Source organism: Heterocephalus glaber, unplaced genomic scaffold (genome assembly GCF_053883595.1).
Source record: "Heterocephalus glaber isolate CG9 unplaced genomic scaffold, H.glaber_assembly_v1.0 deba00001442, whole genome shotgun sequence".
NCBI classification, from domain to species: domain Eukaryota; kingdom Metazoa; phylum Chordata; class Mammalia; order Rodentia; family Bathyergidae; genus Heterocephalus; species Heterocephalus glaber.
Window position 1 is genome coordinate 27,606,225 of NW_028258296.1, and position 23,933 is coordinate 27,630,157.

At 36.0% G+C, this 23,933-nt stretch overlaps 1 protein-coding gene across 9 annotated transcripts in view; it reads right to left on the bottom strand.

The window, feature by feature from the left end:
• Evi5 (ecotropic viral integration site 5) overlaps nucleotides 1–23,933 on the bottom strand; it is a 230,081-nt gene that overhangs the window by 86,783 nt on the left and 119,365 nt on the right. For all 9 annotated transcript variants that reach the window (XM_021255368.2, XM_004841266.4, XM_087213125.1 and 6 more), the window contains 3 exons: nucleotides 21,485–21,619; nucleotides 18,633–18,773; nucleotides 15,370–15,528 (listed from right to left, as the gene is read on the bottom strand). In XM_021255368.2, the coding sequence (XP_021111027.1) occupies nucleotides 15,370–15,528; nucleotides 18,633–18,773; nucleotides 21,485–21,619 (435 nt within the window). The remainder of the gene's footprint in view (nucleotides 1–15,369; nucleotides 15,529–18,632; nucleotides 18,774–21,484; nucleotides 21,620–23,933) is intronic.

The following is a 23,933-nucleotide window of genomic DNA, read 5'->3' on the forward strand; positions in this document are numbered from 1 at the left end:
GGAGGAAATTATAAAGATCAGAGCAGAAATCAATGCAATGGAGACTAAGAGAACGATACAAAAAATCAATGAAGCCAAGAGTTGGTTCTTCGAAAGAGTAAACAAAATTGACAAACCCTTAGCCAACCTCATCCAAAAAAAGGAAAGAAAAGGCCCAAATCCATGCAATTAAGAATGAAAAGGGTGAAATTACAACAGACCTAGCAGAAATCCAGAGGATCATCAATACCTACTTTGGCAACCTTATATGCCAATGAGATGGAAAACACAAAAGAAATGGACAGATTCCTAGATACATATGAATTACCAAAGTTGAATGAAGAAGACCTAAAAATTCTGAACAACCCAATATCAACCAATGAAATTGAAAATGTAATTAAAAACTTAGCAACTAAGAGAAGCCCGGGCCCTGATGGCTTCACTGCTGAATTCTACAAGACATTTAGAGAGGAACTGCTGCCACTACTGTTGAAACTCTTCAATGAAATTGAAAGGGAAGCAATACTCCCAAATTCATTCCTGGAAGCAAGCATCACCTTGATCCCCAAAGCAGAGAAAGACCCAACTGAAAAAGACAACTATAGGCCAATCTCACTAATGAACATAGATGCAAAACTCCTTAATAAGATACTGGCAAATAGAATGCAGAAGATCATCAAGAATATCATACACCATGACCAAGTGGGATTCATCCCAGGGATGCAGGGATGGTTCAATATACGAAAATCAATTAATGTAACACACTATATCAATAGAGCCAAGGACAAAAACCATATGATTATCTCCATAGACACAGAAAAAGCATTTGACAAAATCCAACATGCATTCATGATAAAAACCCTACAGAAAACTGGGATGGCCTTTATCTCAACTTGATAACGCTATCTAGGAAAAACCAACAGCCAACATCATACTAAATGGTCAAAAACTGAAAACCTTCATGCTAAAATCAGGAACAAGACAAGGATGTCCACTGTCACCACTTCTGTTCAATTTAGCTCTGGAAACATTAGCCTCAGCAATTAGACAAGAGAAAGAAATAAAAGGAATAAAGATAGGAAATGAAGAAGTCAAATTGTCATTATTTGCAGATGACATGATACTCTATATAGAAGACCCCAAGAACTCCACCAAAAGTCTTCTAGACTTAATAACCAAATTCAGTCAAGTAGCTGGTTACAAGGTCAACACATAAAAATCAATAGCTTTCCTCTACACCAATGACAGACTCACTGAGAGAGAAATAGGGCAAATAATTCCTTTCACAATAGCATCCAAAAAACTGAAATACCTAGGAATCATTCTAACAAAAGAAATCAAAGACCTCTTCTCTGAAAACTATGGCACTCTGGAAAGAGAGATTGAAGATGATATCAGAAAATGGACAGACATCCCCTGCTCCTGGGTAGGAAGGATTAATATAGTGAAAATGGCCATACTTCCAAAACTGCTATATAGATTTAATGCAATTCCAATTGAGATCCCAGTAGCATACTTCATAGACATCGAAAAAACAATCCAAAAATTCATTTGGAACAAGAAGAGACCCAGAATAGCAAAAGCAATTCTAGGTAACAGAGACATGGCAGGGGGTATCACAATCCCCAACCTGCAACTCTACTACAAAGCTACTGTGATAAAAACAGCATGGTACTGGCAAAGAAACAGACCTGAGGACCAGTGGAACAGATTACAAGATGCAGAAACAACGCCAGACACACTCAGCCATCTCATCTTCGACAAAGGAGCCAAACACCCTCACTGGAGGAAAGATAGCCTCTTTAATAAATGGTGCTGGAAAAATTGGGCTTCAACTTGCCAAAGATTAAAACTAGACCTATATCTCTCACCATGCACTAAACTAAAATCAAAATGGATTAAAGATCTAAATATTAAAATAGAAACTCTGAACCAGTTGGAACGGAGGTTAGGTAGAACCCTTGAAGACATCGGTGTAGGAAAAGATTTTATGAACAAAACCTCAGTTGCCCATGAACTAGCACAAACAATAAACAAATGGGATCTCTTCTTATTAAAAAGCTTCTGCACAGCAAGAGAAACCACCAGCAGTGTGAAGAGACAATCCACAATGTGGGAAAAAATCTTCACCTGCTCTTCCTCAGACAAAGGTCTACTATCTTGAATCTATAAAGAACTTAAAAAGATCAGACCTCCCAAATTTAAAGACCCAATCCAAAAATGGGCATCTGAAATGAACAGACATTTCTCACACAAAGAAGTAGAAACAGCAAATAAATACATGAAAAAATGTTCACCATCACTGGTCATTCGAGAGATGCAAATGAAAACAACGCTGAGATTCCACCTCACTCCAGAAAGAATGACTGCTATCATGAAATCAACCAATAACAAATGCTGGCGGAGCTGTGGGGAAAGAGGAACCCTGCTCCACTGCCGGTGGGAGTGTAGACTGGTGCAACCACTGTGGAAAGCAGTATGGAGATACCTCAAAGAACTAGGAGTGGAAGTTCCATTTGACCCCACTATTCCACTGCTGGGGATCTTCACCAAAGAACTCAAAGAATCATACCACAGTGATATATGTGCACCCATGTTCATAGCAGCACAGTTTGTAATAGCGAAAACTTGGAAACAGCCCAAATGCCCATCAACTGGAGACTGGATAAAGAAAATGTGGTTTTTTTATTAAATGGAGTACTACTCAGTCATAAAAAATGAGAAATTAGAGACATTTATAGCTAAGTGGATGCACATTGAGGCAATACTCTTAAGTGAAATAAATAGGACACAGATGTGTAAATACCGAATAGATTTTCTGGTGTGAGAAACTGAAAGTGTAAATAAGGACTAAATGTATAATAGGTAATGTAAAATAGGAAGAAAAGGGGCAAAAAGGAAGGAAGTGGGAGGGCTAGGGGAAAGGATAGAAGGGAATGGGATTAATATGAGAAAATGGAAAAATAGGAACAAAATCTTTGTAAATAGGGAGGAATGGAGGGGTTGAAGGGAGGGCTGGGCAAGGGTGAAAAATAGGAACCAAGAGAGAGGCTATGTAAAGGTGCAAATTTCCAATGATGAACGTCATTACGTTGTATACCTAAAATGTACTAATGAGTAGAATGAATAATCGATAATGTAAAATAGGAAGAAAAGGTCCAAAGGGGTAGGGGTAGTGGGATGGGCAGGGGAAAGGAAAGAAGGGAAAGGAAAAAATGATGAGAAATGGAAAAAATGGAAATAAAGTGTTTGTAAATAGGGAAGGGTGGAGGGGGTGAAGGGAGGGCTAGGAATGGGGAAAAAATAAGAACCAAGATGCATTATGTAAAGGTACAATTCCCAATGAGAAATGTAATTGTGTTGTATACCTACAATGTACCAATAAAAGAATTTAATACAAAAAAAAAAAAAAAAAAACCCAAGAACTGACCATAAGTGAGAAACAGTAGATAAAACAGACAGCAAGACTATATTAAGAACGCCAGATAATAATAAGGATTTTATATAAAATAGGTTATGTTTAAAATTATTAAAGATATAACAACAGGAAGCAAAAGCATAAAAAAAGAAAAAGTTGCCACCAAACATTTTAGTAAATTTTTTAAAAACTAAATAAAATTTGTAAAATTAATATAGCCATTGATATTTTAAAAATTCAATGAAAGGGTTAAGTAGAGATTAAATTAATTAAAGAAAGAGTATCCAAAAGAGATGATGATACAGAAAACAGGCTCCAAAATAACCTAATAGGGGTTTCACCATAAAATTTTGTAAAAAATTAAATGGTCTAAAAGATGATGCATTTAAATTTTTCACAAATGTATTTTAAAAATAAAAAATATGAATCCACAGGAAGCTCTTGCCTAACCAGAATAAACACAAATGAATCCTTATCAAGATACATTATAACAAAACTCAGAATACTAAAGCAAAGAAAAAAGTAAATTGATTGTAAGACAGTAAGAGAAGACTGCATCCAGTGGTGCACACCTGTAATCCCAACCGCTTGGAAGGCTGAGGTAGGAGGATCGTGAGTTTGAGGCCAATGTGGGCAGCTTAGTGAGACCCTGTATCAAGAAGAAAGTGAAAGAGCTTTCAACTCTGGACTGAAATCTACAAGAAACTGTCAAATGAAAGAACAGCAAAATACTGACAAACAGGTAGACAACTCCAAAGGAGCACTGATTCTGTAAAGCAACAATAACGTCTAATAATTTGGAGGCATAAGATGTACAATAATAACTTGTTTAGAATGGAGATAGATTTAGTTACTAACTTTAGGATTTTCAATTTTTTCAGGTAATAAACACTAATAGGAAATAAAAAGAATTATGACAGTCAAACAGAACAGACAGAATGGGGAAAAAAAACCTAACTCCAACAGAAACCTGGCAAGGGAGAAAAAGTACCATAACAGGACTTTTGATTTGATTGCAAACGCAAAGAAAAAAAGAGTACTGCTCTCACTCTTTTGATTAAATAAGAGAAAAAGAAAGGCAGATAAACTTTAAGTTCAACCCAGAAGCCCCCCTAGGAGAGATGGGATCTGATTTAACATCCTTCTCCTTTTTACAGTATGAAGATTGAGCCTTTGGACCGAGTCACATCCTCAGCCCTTTTTCTTTTAAATTTTAAGACAGAATCTCACTAAGTTGTGCAGGCTGGGCTTGAATTTGCGATCCTCCTGGCTCAGCCTCCCACAATGGTAGGATTACAGGCACGCGCCACTGTGAACAGCCTAAGCACTTTCTTAGTTAAGAAAATTCAACTAGAATAAAGAAAGAATTGATGGAGGCCAAGTATTGGGTGACTTAGAGAACATGGAGCCCTACAAGACAGTAGATAGAAAAGAGTCACAATTTTTGCTTATTTTTTCATCATACACCCCTATAGCTACACGCAAAAAATATTGGTGAGAGTCCTAAGAGACATATTCACTGTATAGATTTGAGGGAGGGGCACTTAATCTTATCTTTTTTCTCTGAGAAATGAATGCTTTAATCTTTGTGGGGCTGGGCTAATGAACACTGTTGCCCTTGAGAGACAATGGTGAAAACCACTGCATCTAGGGGAAGTGGCAGGACTATATTTGGGCCTTAGAACCATAGCTGGAGGTGGGCGGGAACATTAAAAGGCCAAATATCCCAGATACAAAAACATAATGCAGCCTGGCCGCCTCTGCCACCATCTCTGCCCACAGCACTCCATGGACCTTCTTCCCCCAACAGAGGTCCCAAAGCAAAAAACAGACCTATTTGAAGTAAGGTGGGAAATGCATTTAGAAGACACCACCCACTTCTGTCCAAAGGAAGAAAGAGAAAGTGAACAAACATCTTTCAGCAATCAAAATCCCAGGCAAAACCAGAAAAGGGGCTTTCACAGCACCTTCTGCAAGCTCTTTAAAAAGAAATTTTAGGTCCAGTGGATCAGAATACAGGGAAAAAACTAATGAGAATCCCTCAATGGATCCTTCACCTACAAAACAAGATTTCTTCAGAAACCGACTTGCTCTTGCAAATGACCTTGACCAAGGAACAGCTGTGTAAAACATACTCAAAGTTGTATTCTCAAGTGGTAAGATGAGGATAAAAAGCTTGTATATATCTGTGTAGGAATATATATATTGATGTATAAATCCCCAAGGAAAACTAATATAAATACATATGAAATTAAATCAACAAACAAGACACTGAAGAGATGAAGATTAGTCTTATGGTTAAGACCTGACTTTTTGAACTTCAACACTTGGGAAAAAGGAAATGAAGACTTTTCACATCATTTTAGAAAAGCACAATAAATTTGGAGGAAAAATAAATGTTTATAAGAACAACAACAAAAAAAACCATAATGCAGCCCTATGACTGAGGCTTTATTAGAATAATAAACAACACCCTTGCTCCTCCAACTTCCTGTAACAAATAATAGGAATACTGATGGGGCAGACCCATAACAAGGTGTTGTGCAGAGGAAAGTCCTAAAGACACACAGAAAAGCCCACTGGCAAACCAGCCCATGCTCTAAACGTAAGGTATTGCTAAAGGAATTTGCAGCTGAGGGTGCACTGTAGATAACCACAGAAACAAACCTCGAACTCAGTCTACCTCTTGACTATATTAGTTCAAATCTTGCATATAAAAAGCCTGGCAGAGTGTACCCATTTCTAGGCATAAAAACTATTTACCTCAGACTACTATCCTATACAAAATATCTAGCTTTCAACAAAAATTTACAAAGCACAGGAGAAGGCAAACAAACACCCTAAAACACTACCTAAAGACAAAGCAATCAATAGAACCAGCTTTGCACTGACCAAGGTATTAAAATTATCTGACAGACAAAGCCGCTCAGGCTGCCACAGCACTGCCCCCAAGGGTCAAGGAGCACAGGCAGTGCCAGCCCTCCCCGCCCCGCAATGGAGGCAGGGCTGCAGCACTGCCTGGATCCACACTGCAGAGGTGCAGTGGTCATAAATGCCATTGTTCTGAGCTTGAAAAATAGAGCAGAAGTGAACAACAGAAAGAGAGCCTCTTTGAGGCTCCTTGATGAAAATTGAAGCCCACTGGAAAAATGAAGAAAATCTCTTCAATAAAGGCACACCACACCACCTTAGTTGGAATTGAACTAAAAACAGTACCAACAACAAAAACAGAAATGACAAGACACCTAAACAAGGCACAAACCCAGACTTTCAGTTCACCAAAAGCAAATTCTGGGGGAAATGAGGTGGAAAAATAAGATAATCAACCACCTGGACACCCTGAACTGATAGCATAGGAAGTAACAAAACAAATGAATGAGGCTCTAGAAAAATTCAAAACAGAAATAATTTCCCAGATAACTACAGAGACGGTGAGCAGAATGAAAGACATGATTAGAGACTCCAGAACAGAAGCAGATAAAAAAAAAATAGATGAGCTCAGGACCATGCTGGAAGCCATGAATGCCCAGCATAGGAAAGAAATGGAAACCATGAATGACCAACATAAGAAAGAAATGGAATCCATGATACAAATTCAAACAGATATTCAGATTAAAAACTCTACTGAAACCATTCACAGCAGAATGAGCCAATGTGAAGACAGAATTTCAGACATATAAGACAGGATTGCAGTTAGTGATCATGAAAAGAGAGATCTCTTAAAAATAGTAAGGGACCATGAGAAATCAATCCAGCAGCTCCTAGATGACACAAAGAAGAATAATATAAGACTGCTAAGAATCCACGAAAAAGCAGGAGAAAGCACAAATGACATAAAAAAAACTGTTCACAGAATTAATGACAGAAAACTTCCCAAACAGAGCGAAAGAATTTGACATACAGATAAGTGAGGCATACAGGACTCCCACTAGCCATGATTAAAAAAAAAACTACACATAGACATATAATAATCAAGATCCCATCTTGATATTATAATTTTTTTAATGTATAATTGATATTGCATAAGAGGAAGAAAAGGTCTAAAGGAGCAGGGGAAGTGTGAGGGTAGGGAGAAGGAAAGAAAGGATAACAAAAAATATGAGAAAAGGAAAAAATGGAAACAGTCTTTGCAAATAGGGAAGGGTGGAGGGGGTGAAGGGAGGGCAGGGGAAGGGGAAAAAAATAACCAAGATACTCATGTAATGGTACAAGATCCCAATGATGAATGTAACTGTATTTTATACCTAAAATGTACCAATAAACTTAATGGAAAAAAAAAAATACTCGAGATCCCGGAAACCCAACAGAACAAAATACTACAAGCAGTTAGAGGAAAGAAATAAATCATATATAAAGGAAAGCCCATCAGAATCACAGTAGACTTTTCAATGCAAACCCTCAAGTCAAGGAAAGCCTGGAGTGAGGTATTTCAAGCCCTAAAAGAACCTCCAACCTAGACTGATGTATCCTGCAAAACTATCTTTCAAAATTGAGGGGGAAATAAGATACTTCCAAGACAAAGAACACCTGAGAAACTTCATGAATACCAAACCAGCACTCCAAACAATTCTAAACAATATCCTAGAAAAAGACAATGAAGGTCACAACTCCATGAGGCCCAACAGAGGGAAGCCACCAGGCAAGGCAAGAAATTAAATAGAGAGGGGGAAAAATAAAAGAGCCAACAACAGGAAAATAATAATGAGAAGGATAGGTCAATACATATCAGTTATAACCATCAATATTAATGGTCTCAATTCACCAATCAAAAGAAACAGACTGGCATAATGGATTAAGAAGCAAAATCCAACAAAATAATGCTGTATTCAAGAAACACATCTAGTTCAAAAAGAAATTCATAAACTGAAAGTAAAAGGATGGAGAGCAGTTCTCCATGCGATAGGAGGCCAGAAAAAAGCAGGAGTAGCTATCTTATTGCCAGACGAAGTAGATTTCAAACCAAAACTAATTTAAGAGAGACAAAGAAAGTCACTACATCCTTATAAAGGAAACAATCCAAAAGGAAGGGATGACAATCATAAACATTATGCACCAAATACTAATGCCCCCAATTATACAAAACAAATATTAGGGGACATGAAAAAACCAAATAAGCACTAATACAATTGTAGTGGGGGACCTCAATACTCCACTGTCACAAACAGACAGATCATCTAGACAAAAAATCAATGACAAAATACTAGAACTGAACCAAGCTTTTGAACACATGGACTTAATAGATGTTAAAAGAGTGTTCCACCCCACAAAATCAGAACATTCTTTTCGGCTGCACCCGGGTCATTCTACAAAATAAACCACATGGTAGCTCATAGAAAATGTTTAAGTAAATGAAAAGCAATTGAAGTTATCCCCTGTATATTATCAGACCATAGTGCAACTAAATTGGAGATCAGTAGCATAAGAAACTGCAAGAACTCCACAAACACATGGAAATTTAATACCACTCTCCTGAACAACCAATGGGTCACAGAGGAAATTAAAGAAGAAATTAGACAGTTTCTACAATTAAATGATAATGCCAATACAACATACAGGAATCTAGGGGACACAATGAAAGCAGTTTGAGGGAAATTCATAGCAGTGAATGCCCAGATCAGGAAAACAGAGCAAGCTCAAATAAACAACCTAATGCTGAACCTTAAGCTCCTAGAAAAAGAAGAGCAAGACAAACCCAAAGCTCATACAAGGGAGGAAATTATAAAGATCAGAGCAGAAATCAATTCAATGGAGACTGAGAGAACAAAACAAAAATACCAATGAATCAAAGAGTTGGTTTTTTGAAAGAATAAATAAAATCGATAAACCCTTGGCCAACCTTGTCAAAAAAAGGAAAGGCTCAAATCCAAGCAACTGAGAATGAAAAAGTTGAAGTCACAACAGATCCAGCAGAAATCCAGAGGATCATCAATACCTACTTCGAAAACCTGTACTCTAATAAACTGGGAAACACAGAAGAAATGGACAGATTCCTAGATACATATGAATTACCAAAACTGAGCAAAGACATAAAAATTCTAAAGAACACAATACCAATGAGTGAAATTGAAAATGTAATTAAAAACTTACCGACAAAGAAAAGCCTAGGTTCTGATGGCTTCACTATGGAATTCTACAAGACATTTAGAGAACTATTGCCACTACTGTTTAAAACTCTTCAATGAAATTGAAATGGAAGCAATACTTTCAAATTCATTCCTGGAAGCAAGTGTTACTTTGATTCCAAAAGCAGAGAAAGAACCAACCAAGAAAGAGAACTACAGGCCAATCTCTCTAATGAACACAGATGCAAAAATCCTCAATAAGATACTGGCAAACAGAATACAAAGGGTCATCAAGAAGATCACACACCCTGATCAAGTCAGATTTATCCCAGGATAGGGATATAAGGATGGTTCAACATACGTAAATCAATAAATGTAATACACTATATTAACAGAACCAAGGACAAAAAACCATATGATCGTCTCAATAGATGCAGAAAAAGCATTTGACAAAATTCAACACCCATTCATGATAAAAACCCTACAGAAAATTGGGATGGCCTTTATCTCAACTTGATAACACTATCTAGGAAAAACCAACAGCCAACATCATACTAAATGGTCAAAAACTGAAAACCTTCATGCTAAAATCAGGAACAAGACAAGGATGTCCACTGTCACCACTTCTGTTCAATATAGTTCTGGAAACATTAGCCTCAGCAATTAGACAAGAGAAAGAAATAAAAGGAATAAAGATAGGAAAGGAAGAAGTTAAACTGTCATTATTTGCTGACGATATGATATTCTACATATAAGACCCAAAAAAATCCACCAAAAGACTTCCAGACTTAATTGACAGATTCAGCAGAGTAGCTGGATACAAGGTCAACACTCAAAAATCAATACCCTTCTTGTACTCAAAATTATCTGACAGAGAATTTACAATAAACATGATTAATATGTCAAAGACTTTAGGGAAAGATGAAAACTATTCAAGACCAGATAGGTAATATCAACAAAAAAAAATGAGAACTGTGGGAATCAAACTGAAAAGCTAGAAATGAAAAACAGTGACAGATGTAAAGAATGCCTTTCAGTGGCTTGTGAGATACTTCAACAAAGTGAAGAAAAGAATCAGTGGACTTACTATGTCATAAAAATATCTCAATTACTAGAAGCTGAAAGTACAGCAGAAAAAATAATGGGAGTATGCGTGAGGGAGGAAACAAAGCATCCAAGATATGTAGACAACATGAGGGCTGGAGATGTAGCTCAGAGGTAGAGCATTTGTGTAGCATGTGTAAAGCCTTGGGTCATTCACCAGCACAACAGAACAGAACTAGAGTTGTTGGATAACATAAAATAACCCAACATGTGGAATTCATGAGTCTATGGACAGAAGAAATACTTGAAGACATAATGACCAGGGATTTCCCAAAATCCACAGTAGACATCAAGAAACTTATAGAAGGAAATAGCAAAACACATCCAGATATATCATATTCAAACTGCTAAAAATAAAGGACAGAAAATATTAAAGGCAGACAGAAGGGAAAATATATTATGTAGAAGAACAAAAAAATACAGCAGCGTTTTGACTTACGTGGTTTCTGAAGAGAAGATAATGGATTTCCAGTGTTCAAAAAAAATACCCCTCTCAATCCAGATTTTAATAGCTTACAAATACCTTTTAAGAGAAATAAACATTTTCTCAAAGAAAGAAATACTAAAAGAATCTACAGATAGAAGATCAGCACTGTAAAACACATTTTACAAACTTGTTTAATTAAAAGGAAGAATATATCAGACTGAAACATGGATGCATACAAAGTAATAAGGAGTGCTGAAATAGAATAACTGAAGGGAAAATAAATTTCATGTAAAAATTAATTTTTATGAAAGATAACTAAAAGCAAAATTACCATACAGTAAAAAATGTATGACAACAATAGCACAAAGGAAGGGGGCAGAACTGAGAATAAACTGCTTTAAGGACTTAAATCTAAAATTTATTAGTTATAATTAAAAATTTATTATTTGAAGGAAAGCTCTGACTGAAGATATGTATTGTAAAATCTAGAGCAGTGACCTTGAGCAACCTACAGCAAACCTTTTAGAGACAAGTGCCCAAACTGCAACTCCAAACCCACTTATTTATTGCACAGAGCCAACACTGTAATTAAACCTGAATACTGAGATTTTAGTTTAGAAAAAACACCTCATACATTAACATCTTTTATCTTAAAAAAACAACAAAAAGAACCCCCAAATAACACACATGCCCTAGGTTCACCATCTCTGACCCTGAGAAACCACTAAAAAATTTCTCAAAAGAAACATAAAAAACTCAGCTGTGAAGATAAAATGAAACCAAAATAAATGCCCAATAAAGAGCGAGGTTATACATATTAATCCAAGTGGAATCACAAAGTATGGACTGAGCATGACAGCTAAAAGAAACTGTGAGACAAGACATTTTCAGTTTTACTAAAATACAGTTCATATATAAAATTCACCCACTTTAAGTGTACACATAGTTTGGTAGTTTTTAGTATGTTCAGAGTTTTTAAAAAATCATGTTAGATGACAGGGGTTATCACAATCCACAACTTGAAACTATACTACAAAGCCACTGTGATAAAAACAGCATGGTTCTGGCAAAGAAACAGACCCAAGGATCAGTGGAATAGAATAGAAGATGCAGAAAACAACTACAGACATACTCATCCACCTTACCTTTGACAAAGGAGCCAATCATCCTCACTGGAGGAAAGATAGCCTATTTAATAAATGGTATTGGAAAAACTGGATTTCAACCTGCCATATCTACCACCATGCACTAAACTAAAATTGAAGTAGATTAAAGATCTAAATATTAAAATAGAAACACTAAACTTGCTGGAAGATAAGTTAGGTAGAACTCTTGAAGACACTGGCATAGGAAAAGACTTTATGAACAAAACCTCAGTGACATGGGAACTAGCACAAAGAATCAACAACTGGGATCTCAACTTATTAAAAAGCTTCTGCATTCCAAGAGAAACCACCAACAGAACAGACAACCTACAATCTGGGAAAAAAATTTTAACAGCTGTAACTCAGACAAAGGTCTACTATCTAGAATATATAAAGAACTGAAAAAAATCAGACTCCTCAAATTCAAAGACCCAATTCAAAGATGGGCATCTGAAATGAACAGACATTTCTCACACAAAGAAGTAAAAGCAGCAAATAAACATGAAAAAATGTTCAACATCACTGGTCATTCAAGAGATGCAGATGAAAACAACACTGAGATTCCACCTCATTCCAGAAGGAAGGGCTGCTATCAAGAAATCAACCAATAACAAATGTTGGCGGGGTTGTGGAGAGAAAGGAACCCTCCACCATTATTGGTGGGAGTGCAGACTGGTGCAACCACTGTGGAAATCAATACGAAGATACTGCAAAGAACTAGGATTAGAAGTCCCATTTGACCCAGCTATTCCTCTGCTGGGTATCTTCCCAAAAGAATTAAAAGAATCATACCACAGTGATATATGTGCACCCATGTTCATAGCAGCACAGTTTGTAATAGCTAAATCTTGGAAACAGTCCAAGTGCCCATCAACTGAAGACTGGATAAAGATGTGGTTTTTAATAAAATGGAGTACTACTCAGCCATAAAGAACGAGAAACTAGAGTCATTTATAGCTAAATGGATGCACACTGAGGCAATATTAAGTGAAATAAATAGGACACACATGTGTAAATACCAAATACTTTCTATGGTGTGAGAAACGGAAAGTGTAAATAAGGATTAAAATGAATAACTGATAATGTGAAATAGGAAGAAAAGGGGCAAAGGGGAAGGGGAAGTGGGAGGGGTAGGGGAAAGGAAAGATCGGAAAGGAAAAAATACGAGAGAAGGAAAAATTGGAAACAAAGTCTTTGTAAATAGCAAGGGGTAGAGGAGCTGGAGGGAGGGCAGGGGAATGGGGAAAAAATAAGAACGAAGATACATTATGTAAAGGTACAAGTTCCCAATGATAAATGTAAATGTACTGTACACCTAAAATGTACCAATAAAAGAATTTAAGGAAAAAAAAATCATGTTAGATCGAATTTTGAAAAGTACAAGGGCTGATCAAAAATATGGTGTATAAAAATTCAATGGAGGAATTAAGAGTTACATGTATAAAAGAGAAATCTCAGTCTAGCTGGTATATATATGTAAGAGTTTGATATATTTTTTAGATGAATACATACCACCACCATTACACTACTTTTTTTCTTAGTTTTCAATGAGAAAAACTGATTTGTTACTATTCCAAGTGCTGCCCTTTAGGAACTAGTGCCTTACACAATCTCCCTTTCAATGAATTCTATCCAAAACCACACTTACTTGTCTGACAGGGCTCAAAATACAAATTCCATAGAAAGTCTTTTCCCAGAAACCACCTAATTGGAATTAATTTTCTCTCCTTGTATTGATAACAGTTTCTTTCTAATTTTCCACTTAGCAGATTTCTGAATCATCATAAACACTGTCTCTGCCTGCCTGATTTCTCAAGTTCAAGTCTTTTAGTGACTTGGATAATGGTTTTGTGTTTCACATTTTGGTCAATTTGATTCATTCATTTCCACTTGCTATGAGACAGAGCCACAACACTGTCTTAAAAGTTGCATCTGTTTTTATTATCTATACTAAGATAAATTCTGATTATAAAAATAAAATTTCCCATTATAACACCTAGAATTTTACACTTCAAAGTTTACACTTCCTCTTCAGTATCATTTTTAATTACACAAAAATATAAGAAAATAATTTTGAACAATGTAAAACAAGATATATTTTATTCTAAAGAAATATACTCATGCTATCATGTTTGAGATGGGATGATTACTCTGCATATAGGAGTATAGAATGAGACATGAGTTAACTATGCCCCCTACTGACTGATGACTATTTTGAAAACATTCAAAGAGTACAAGCCCTCTGTATCCATGGGTTCCACTTCCATGGATTCAACCAATGATTAGAAATATTTTTATTTAAATTATATCTGTCCCAAACACATAGATACCCTTTTTCTCACATAATTCTCTAAACAAGTATAACAACAACTACTGACATGGCATCTGCATTGTGTTACATGGTGTAAGTACTCCATAGATTATAGGGGAATATACAAAGGTTAATACTACACTATTTTCTATATTAGTGTAGTTGGGCATCTAAGATTTGGGTATCTGTGGGGATCCTACAGTTCCCATGAATACCAAGGGAAAATGATCCACGCAAATGTACTACATTAAAAATGTGCTTTTACAACACAAATGGGTTTTGTAAAAAGGTTTTTGAAAATCTTAGTTAAATATAAGATAGGATTTATTACAGAAAGGGAGGACTTAAGAAGAGGGTCACCATATTACACAACTTGATGAAGCATGATTCACTTTATATTCCACATCTGTAGTTCTCAAATAGGGGCAATTCTGCCCCACAATAAGAAATGTGGAAAGGTGTGAAGACAATTTTGGTCATCATGACCTGGGATGAGAGAGACATTACTGGTGTCTGATGGGTAGAGGTTAGGAATGTTGTTAAACATCCTACAGTGCACGTCAGCTCCATAAAATGAAGAGTTTTCAAGCCCAATATGTTAAGTATTGAGGTTGTGAAATTTTGTTCTACATAAATGTTCCCTCTCAAGTTGTGCAATAAGACAGCTCTATGGGTTTTACCTAATAAAGAAATATATTTGCTTAATATAATTATTAGTGTAAACTTTGTTGAATGGGCCAAAGCAGAAATTAAATCTCTGAAATCAAAAACAACTTTTAGCACTCTTCATTTGGGCTAGAAAACTGTAGGCTACAGAGTTTCACAGCTTCATCTTTACCTTTATTCCAGGAATGATATAATCTATGCATTAAACTTTGATCTGCTAATGATACTTTTAAACCTATTGGGATTTCTCATCATACCTGTGTTTCCATTTCCATCATCCTTTGTTTTATTTCTCTAATTTCTGCCTGTGTTTCAGCTTCTCTAAGTCGAATGGTCATCAGTTCATCTTGTAACTCATTCACAGCATTTTTCTTGGGAGGGTCTTTCCATCTCCCAGTAGTACGAGACAAGTGGCGCTAAAGCATAAAAAATATTGCCACAAATATTCTCAGTATTCAGATACGAGCCTTACAGAGCATCTATTTCAGGGTGGGTACTATATTAAACATTTCCCCAGAAAATCCCCAGTAAATTTTAAAAGTCAGGAATTATTATCTTCATTTTACAGGTAAGAAAGATGGATATCGTAATTAAGTAACTTCCGAGGAGTTAACACAGCCAGTGAGTGGAAGATCTGGGATACAAACTCAGACATAGTTCAAAAGTAATTCTTTAAATTAAAAGAATCATACCACAGTGATATATGTGCACCCATGTTCATAGCAGCGCAGTTTGTAATAGCTAAATCTTGGAAACAGCCCAAATGCCCATCAACTGGAGACTGGATAAAGAAAATGTGGTTTTTTTATAAAATGGAGTACTACTCAGCCATAAAAAATGAGAAATTAGAGACATTTATAGCTAAGTGGATGCACATTGAGGGAATACTCTTAAGTGAAATAAATAGGACACAGATGTGTAAATACCGAATAGTTTCTCTGGTGTGAGAAACTGAAAGTGTAAATAAGGACTAAATGTATAAGAGGTAATGTGAAATAGGAAGAAATGGGGCAAAGAGGAAGGAAGTGGGAGGGCTAGGGGAAAGGATAGAAGGGAATGGGATTAATATGAGAAAATGGAAAAATAGGAACAAAATCTTTGTAAATAGGGAGGACTGGAGGGGTTGAAGGGAGGGCTGGGCAAGGGTGAAAAATAAGAACCAAGAGAGACTAGGTAAAGGTGCAAATTTCCAATGATGAATGTCATTATATTGTATACCTAAAATGTACCAATGATTAGAATGAATAATCGATAATGTAAAATAGGAAGAAAAGGTCCAAAGGGGTAGGGGTAAGTGGGAGGGGCAGGGGAAAGGAAAGAAGGGAAAGGAAAAAATGATGAGAAATGGAAAAAATGGAAATAAAGTGTTTGTAAATAGGGAAGGGTGGAGGGCGTGAAGGGAGGGCTAGGAATGGAGAAAAAATAAGAACCAAGATGCATTATATAAAGGTACAATTCCCAATGAGAAATGTAATTGTGTTGTATACCTACAATGTACCAATAAAACAATTTAATACAAAAAAAAAGTAATTCTTTATAAAGAATACAATTTTCTGGGTTGGGGATTTAGCTCAGTGGTTCCACCGCCTGCCTCGCAAGTGGAAGGTACTGAGTTTGATCACCGGTACCAAAAAAAAAAAAGAAATACAATTTTTACCCTAATTTTTTTTTGGTACTAGGAATCAAACTCAGTACCTTGCGCTTGGAACCACTGAGTTAAATCCCTGGCCCTCACCCTAATTTTTTAATGAGATATTTTTCATATTATCTTCAATGAAATCCCAAGAAAAGGAGAAAATGGGGCCATTCATTAAGGAACCAATATTAGAAGCTAGGGTAGTATTTTTCAAGGACCAGTTTCATTTAATTTCCAGTTTATTATATAGCTTGCTTTTGCAAAATATATTTTAAAAAGAAGTGATGGCAATATCAATGCCAATTTCAGTCTTTTTCAGATGTTCTGTTCTCCCTTCCCACCCAATCAAACCAAGATCACTATTCTGAAACTGTGTAATTTATTATTTCTCTCTCTTCTGTTCTTTCGTCTTTTTTTTTTTTTTTTTTTTTTGGTGCTTGTAGCAGACATCCCCACCTAGTGGGTTATGAGTGGCATATGCTTCTTGCTTTCCTTAATTTGGCTATATTGTTATATATCAGGAGTCAGACCAAAGCCTTATATGACTCAAGCCTTATATGGCATGTCAGGTAGCAGAATTGGGCTAGCATTGCTCCTTTTCTAATGGCTGTCACTGAGGCCTAAGTACTGGTTTGTGAAGTGACAGGGCTCTGCTGAGTTATGTGCAGCTGAGGTCAGTGTGACCCCAATTAAAGTCCTTTCCCCTGAATTATTGCTTTTCACTGACCTTGTGGGTTGCTTGCTAATTGTGCCTGGTCCCAGTACCAGTTTTTTCTATCCTAGCAAGATAAGCAGTGCCGACTCCCTGACAGCCCTGCCTGGTGTCATCATGCCAGGTGTTGAACAGTATTTCACTAGATGACTTCAAAGTTCCCTAGCTCCCTATTCCTTTCTCATGATTGTATTCAATAAATACTGACTGTGCTTGGGGGATTTTGTCTTTGTTGCCATCAGCAGCATTGACCAGGTCCCAAGACCCAGGCTCGTCATTCTAAGTCTTGTTTTCTGTCTGTTCTTTAATTTGTCTTGTGCTGTGGTGGCTCGCAGGCCAGGACCCACAGTAGAGGTCCTGATAATGTTCCTTTACCCATTCCCTACAGGTGGTGGTACTGGAACCCAGGGCCTTCACACTGAGCTACATCCTCATCCCTTTTGTTTTCTTTTTGAAAAAGGGTCCCACTAAGTCACTATGTCACCCACACAGGGCTCAAAATTGTGATCCTCCAACTTCAGCCACCCAGAGTACTGGGATTATAGGTGTGTACCACTACACCTGGCTTCTCGTCCATCTTTCAGATCACTGCATTTTGTTCCTTGTCAACAGTTTCCTTCATACATGGATAAACTTATGGGCTTATAATTAGCTAAGTGTCATTTATTCTGGAAAAAAAAACACTTTCAAAAGAAGTTATAAATTTAAATTGGCATCAACCTTCTGATATTTTACACTGAACAACAATGGATTTAATATCAACTTAAGAAAAATATACACTATATAAAAGGAATATTTTCTTATAGATCTTTAGAATGGGTTATATAATGCACAATGGTGCAACAAAAATATGACCTGATTTTTAATTTTTACTTCAGTGTAAGACTTAAAAAGAGAAACATTAGGGGCTGGGGATTTAGCGGTGCCACCACCTGCCTCACAAGTGCCAAGGTCTTGAGTTCGATCCCCGGTACCGCAAAAAAACAACAAAGAAAAGAAAAATAGCTTAAGTGTACTTTCAAGTAATAAATGTGGTCCAATTCTGACATTAAGCAAGGTTTCTCTCACTTTAAACTCATCTACTGTTGATCATCAACTATTTCAAACTAATACCAATTGGATATTGGTGTTTTACTTTCTTTTTTGAAAGTACCTAAAATATATTAATATACCTGCCAATGTTCTTCCAAATCTTTGACTTGCTGTCTAAGTTCTTTCAAACCCATAATGGCTTCTGCTTCTCTCAGTTTCACAGCAATAAGTTCCTCCTGAAGTCTTGCAACATTATTCTCGTCAGGAAAAGAGTTGTTCCTCTAAGGTGAGAGAAAATTTATCTTGGGATTTTTAAAGAAATAAAACATGAGCTATTTTATATCATACATAATTGTATTTAATTTTATACAGCTTTACTGAAATACAATTCAAACCATAAAAATCAACCTTTTAGAGTATTCAAGTCAGTGGTTTTAGATTATTCACAAAGTTGTTCAACCATCACGATAATATAATTTCACAATACTTTTTTCACTCAAAAAAGAAACCTATGCCCATTAGTGATCATTCTTCATTCCTCATTTTCCCAATATACTAGTCCCTGGCAACCATAAGTCTATTTCCTATGTCTAGTGATTTGCCTATTCTGGACATTTTACATGAATGGAATCATATAACATGTGGCTTTTGGTAATTAGCTTACTACAATGTTTCAAGGCTCATTGATAAATAAGCCTGTATGAATATACTACACTGTATAGATATACTTCATTTTATTCATCCATTCATTAGTTAATGGAAATCTGAATTTTTTGCAGTTTTTCGACTATTATGAATAGCGCTGCTAAGAATATTTGTATAAAAGTTGTGTGTACAGATATGTTTTCAATCCTCTTAAGTATATATTTAGGAGTAGAACTGGTGGCTTATGGGCTGGGGATTTAGCTCAGCGGCACTGCACCTGCCTTGCAAACTCAAGGTGCTGAGTTCAATCCCTGGTACTAGGGAAAAAAAAAAAAAAAAAGAACTGCTGGCTCAGATGGTAGTCATTTTAAATTTAACTTAGGAAACTATCAGACTTTTCCAAAGTAGCTGCACTGTTTTACATTCCCGCCAGCAATATATAAGTGTATGAGGGTAACTGAAGACATAAAGTCTACCTCTACTTTGTTTAATAGTAATCAGTTATGGAACAACTCTTTAAAGTGCTTTTCTACATGGCAATAAACTTATCAGCTCTCATTAGAACTCCAAATGAAGTGTGATGAACATCATTTACATCTTAAAGATTGAAAGAAAAGAACAGTCCAAGTCTATGTGGACTAGGTGATCTAAATATTTATTTCATGAATACAAGATTTGGGGCAATTTTTTACCATGCTATAAGACCCATGTGGGTAGTATAGTATTGAATTACTCTGGAGAGTTACCAAGAGATTTAATTAGGCCCCAGGGAAAAGTCCCTAGGCAAACTAAGGTACTATGGTATTGAGATTTTAAGGCCTGATTCTAGTTTTCAATCTCTAAAATAGACACGAATATTAGCATGCAAGAGTTATGGAATAAAGTTATTCTCATAAATTAACACATCTTATGATGGACTTAAATATTTTCTTAATTGAAAATTATAAAATTATTGTTTATGCATTAAGAAGACTACTACAAGAAAAAGACAATGTCACACAAAGAAATTAACCATAATGCAACCTTCCAATTTTCTTTCTACTCTAAAACATGAGTATCAACATAGCAATTTTTAAAATCCCTCCCTCCCTTTTTTACTCCCTCCTCCTTTCCCCACTCCTTTCTTTCAAGACAGGGTCTTGCTATGTTGCCCAGGCTAGCTGTGAACTCAAGTGATCCTTCTTCCTCATCCTCCTGAGTAGTTAGAACAATAGGTGTATGCCACTGCCCTTCGGCAAGAAATGCAGTTTTGAACTGGACCCTTTGTATAAAATAATGAAAGGCTTGCTAAAAATTGCAAAATTTATATTCTTACATAAATCAAAGTGCCCAGAATACCACTCTGAAGTTAGACCAAATATTCTATTAGGTATTTCTAGTAACATTATTTCTTAATTTTTCACAACAAATCAGAGAATGAATCTGCTACATAATATACAAATAGCAGATTATCTAGCAAAATTATTCCACTACTGATTCTAGTCATACTTCTATTTCACTAAGAAATAGGTAAGAACAACAGATTTTATGTCCGTTATCTATGGAGCCTTCTTGACTCAATAGTTAGAGATTACCTATGGGTGAAAAAGAACAAACTCAACATAGAGCCCAAGCAGTCAATCATTTTACGGATAAGAAAACAAGGAGTTTGTGATCTAGCACACAGATGCTCAGATCTAAGGATTATAAAAAACCAAAAAGGTTTTCTTGTTCCACTACTTATCTAGGCCTTGATATTCTGTAATATCATGAAGAAGTTAACTTTTATAAATAAGTACAACTCAGCCTAAGGGGAATTTCCTATATATCCTGAGGTAACTTGTTCTAGCTTGGAGAGTTTTAGCAACTACATTCAGAAAAAGTTTCCCCAGAATGTCTATGTATTAGTCTCATCTATTTTACAAAAGATAATACAATATTTGAGGAAAATTGATTTCTGTCTTCTAAGTCTCTCTTAACATTTAAATATTCTTCCCATAAAAATTATCCTGGTCCTTTTCTTCTAAAAGGACTTTAATTTCCATTTTTAACCTTAAATACGGGGCCTGGATCACTATGGAAACAACAAAGAATTGGCAATCTTAAAAATTGTTTTTCTTTGCTCTCTTAGTTTCTAATATGCTGTGTGTGTGTATGTGTGTATGTGTTTTGGTGGAGATTGCTAGGCAAGTGCTCTACCACTGAGCTACACTCCCAGCACCAATATATAAGATTTTTTAAATGTAAAAATACCAAGTCCAATTTGACTGCTCAGTAAGTAATAAATACCTACCATATCTCTTGTCTAATTTAGGAGTAGACAGCATTTATGTACAGCAGACAGCATTTATATACAGTAGTTTCTTACCTTCTCAATATCCAGGACTTTATCTTGCATCTCCTTTAGTGCACACTGAGACTCAGCTTCACTCAGTCGGGCTTGAACCAATTCCTTCTCTAGCTGTAGCACAAAATCTTCATTGTAGTTGGAGCTGCATTTATGCTAAAGGTTATAAATATACACTGAAATTTCATGGAAGCATGAACAAGTATATAAAGTAAAAATAATTCAATCATACAATTCAGGTATTAAAAATTCTATCTACTCAATATCCCCTGTATATTTCCTCCAATGAGAAAAATAAAAAGCCTGTTTCAAGTATCTTTATAAATGACAACATTATTGAGTTACGGTGACTAGTTATTAAACTCACCAAATCCAATTTATATAAGATAAACTCTTTTTACCTGTCCATCTATCCAGAAACTAAGAATCTGTTCTGATTCTATAGACCTGACTGGTACAATAGTGTAGCCATTGGCCACATATGGATACTGAGCACTTGGAATGTGGCTAATCCAAACTGAGGCAGGTTATAAGTATAAAATATAAACTGGACTTCAAAAACAATACAAAGTAAGGGCTGGGTATGTGGCTCAGTGGTAGAGCACCTATTTAGCAAGTGCAAGGCCCTGGGTTCAATCCCTGGCACCATACCACCAAAACAAAAGAAAAAAATTCAGTGATTCTTGTATTGATTGCATGTTAAAATAATATCTTGAATATATTGAAGTAAACAATGTTAATTTTACCTGTTTTTATTTCTTTTTTTTTTGGTATCGGGGATTGAACTCGGGTCCTTACACTTGCAAGGCAGGCGGCAGAACCACTGAGCTAAATCCCCAGCTGTTTTTATTTCTTTTAATATGGCTACTAGAAAATTTTAAATTGCCTATGTGGCTCACACTATATTGCTATTGGACAGCACTGTTAAGAGATTACAGAAGATAAATGCACATTTCCTGAAAATTCTGTTTTAATCTAATAGCAATAAAAACAAGGTACACACAATAAGTGAACCACCTTACATCCCCGAAAAAGAACAATACTGTATTATTTGCCTTAGAAATGTAGATTTCTTTAAAAGATATACATGTAAATGATACTGGAAGCAGAGAAAAAGCAGATGCTGCACAGAGAAATTAATCATAGAAGTATAAAACCTTCTAATTTCCTTTCCTAATCTATGACACTAATACAAATGCAGCCACTTAAGAAATCTCCCTTTTTTAAATTCTGTTTTTTTCTGGTAGTGGGGGTTGAACCCAGGGCCACAGGCATGCCAGGCAAGTGCTTTAATACTGAAATGTATATATACCCGGCCCTTTGTAGCTCAACTGTGAGGCAGGATTTTGCTGAGATGCCCATCCTGGCTTCAAACTTGGGATCCTCCTCCCTCAGCCTCCTGAGTAGCAGAGATTACAAGTGCATGCCACAACACTCAGCAAGAAATACTTTTTAAGCCACTGCCTATACAACAGCTTTTGTAAAAAGGCAAAAAGATACCTAATGCCTCATTATGAAACTTTCTAAACCAAATTGTCTATCATTTCATATTTAACTCCCATAGTAAAGAAAAAGCAGTAATTCAAAATAGTCATAAAGAACAATCTCCTGCTGGATTGGCATAAGTAAAGAATGATTCTTTTTACTTCTTAATACATTAAGAGCAAAGTGGATGGCAAATTAAAACTATTAAAAATGACAACGCTTAATTAAAATACTTGGTATTCTCCTGCCCTCAAGATCCCAAAAGATGTCTAAATGATGACTTTTTAATTCAATGAACTACTATTAATTTTGAACTCCAAGTAATTTTGATACTAGTAAAACAATAAAATGTATCTCCAACAGGTATATCACCTTAGCAAATACTTACCTTATCAAATAAGGAAAAAAGTACATTTTTGGAATGACTAGAGATACCTCAATTTAGCAAGATCATACTTTTTTTTTTTTGCTACAGAGGATCGAACTTGGGGCCTTGCTCTTGCAAGGCAGGTGGCAGCACCACTGAGCTAAATCCCTGGCCCAAGATCATACATTTTTTATGGGCACTACCAGAATTATTTGCCCTTAATCTAGAGTCCTGATAATTGTAGTTCAGGTTTGTCTGTCAACATCCTATATTAAGAGATGCCCAGGAAACATAAAATTCAAGAGGCCTGCATGAAAATGAAATCTTTGACTTGGCACAAACCAGTTACTTCAACCAACTATAAAACCCTACTGTAATACTGTACTGGCAACAAATTTTTATCAGTAAAATTTAAAAAGGCCTGAAATGGGGCCGAGGATTTAGCTCAGTGGTGCTGGCGCCTGCCTCACAAGTGCAAGGTTCTCAGTTTGATCCCCAGTACCAAAAGGGGGGGGGGGCCCTGAAATGCTCTGATAACATCATTCTGGAGAATAAACATCTTATGCTTTTTATATATTACATTAGCTCCTGGGTTAAAATCATGGTAAATATTCTGTG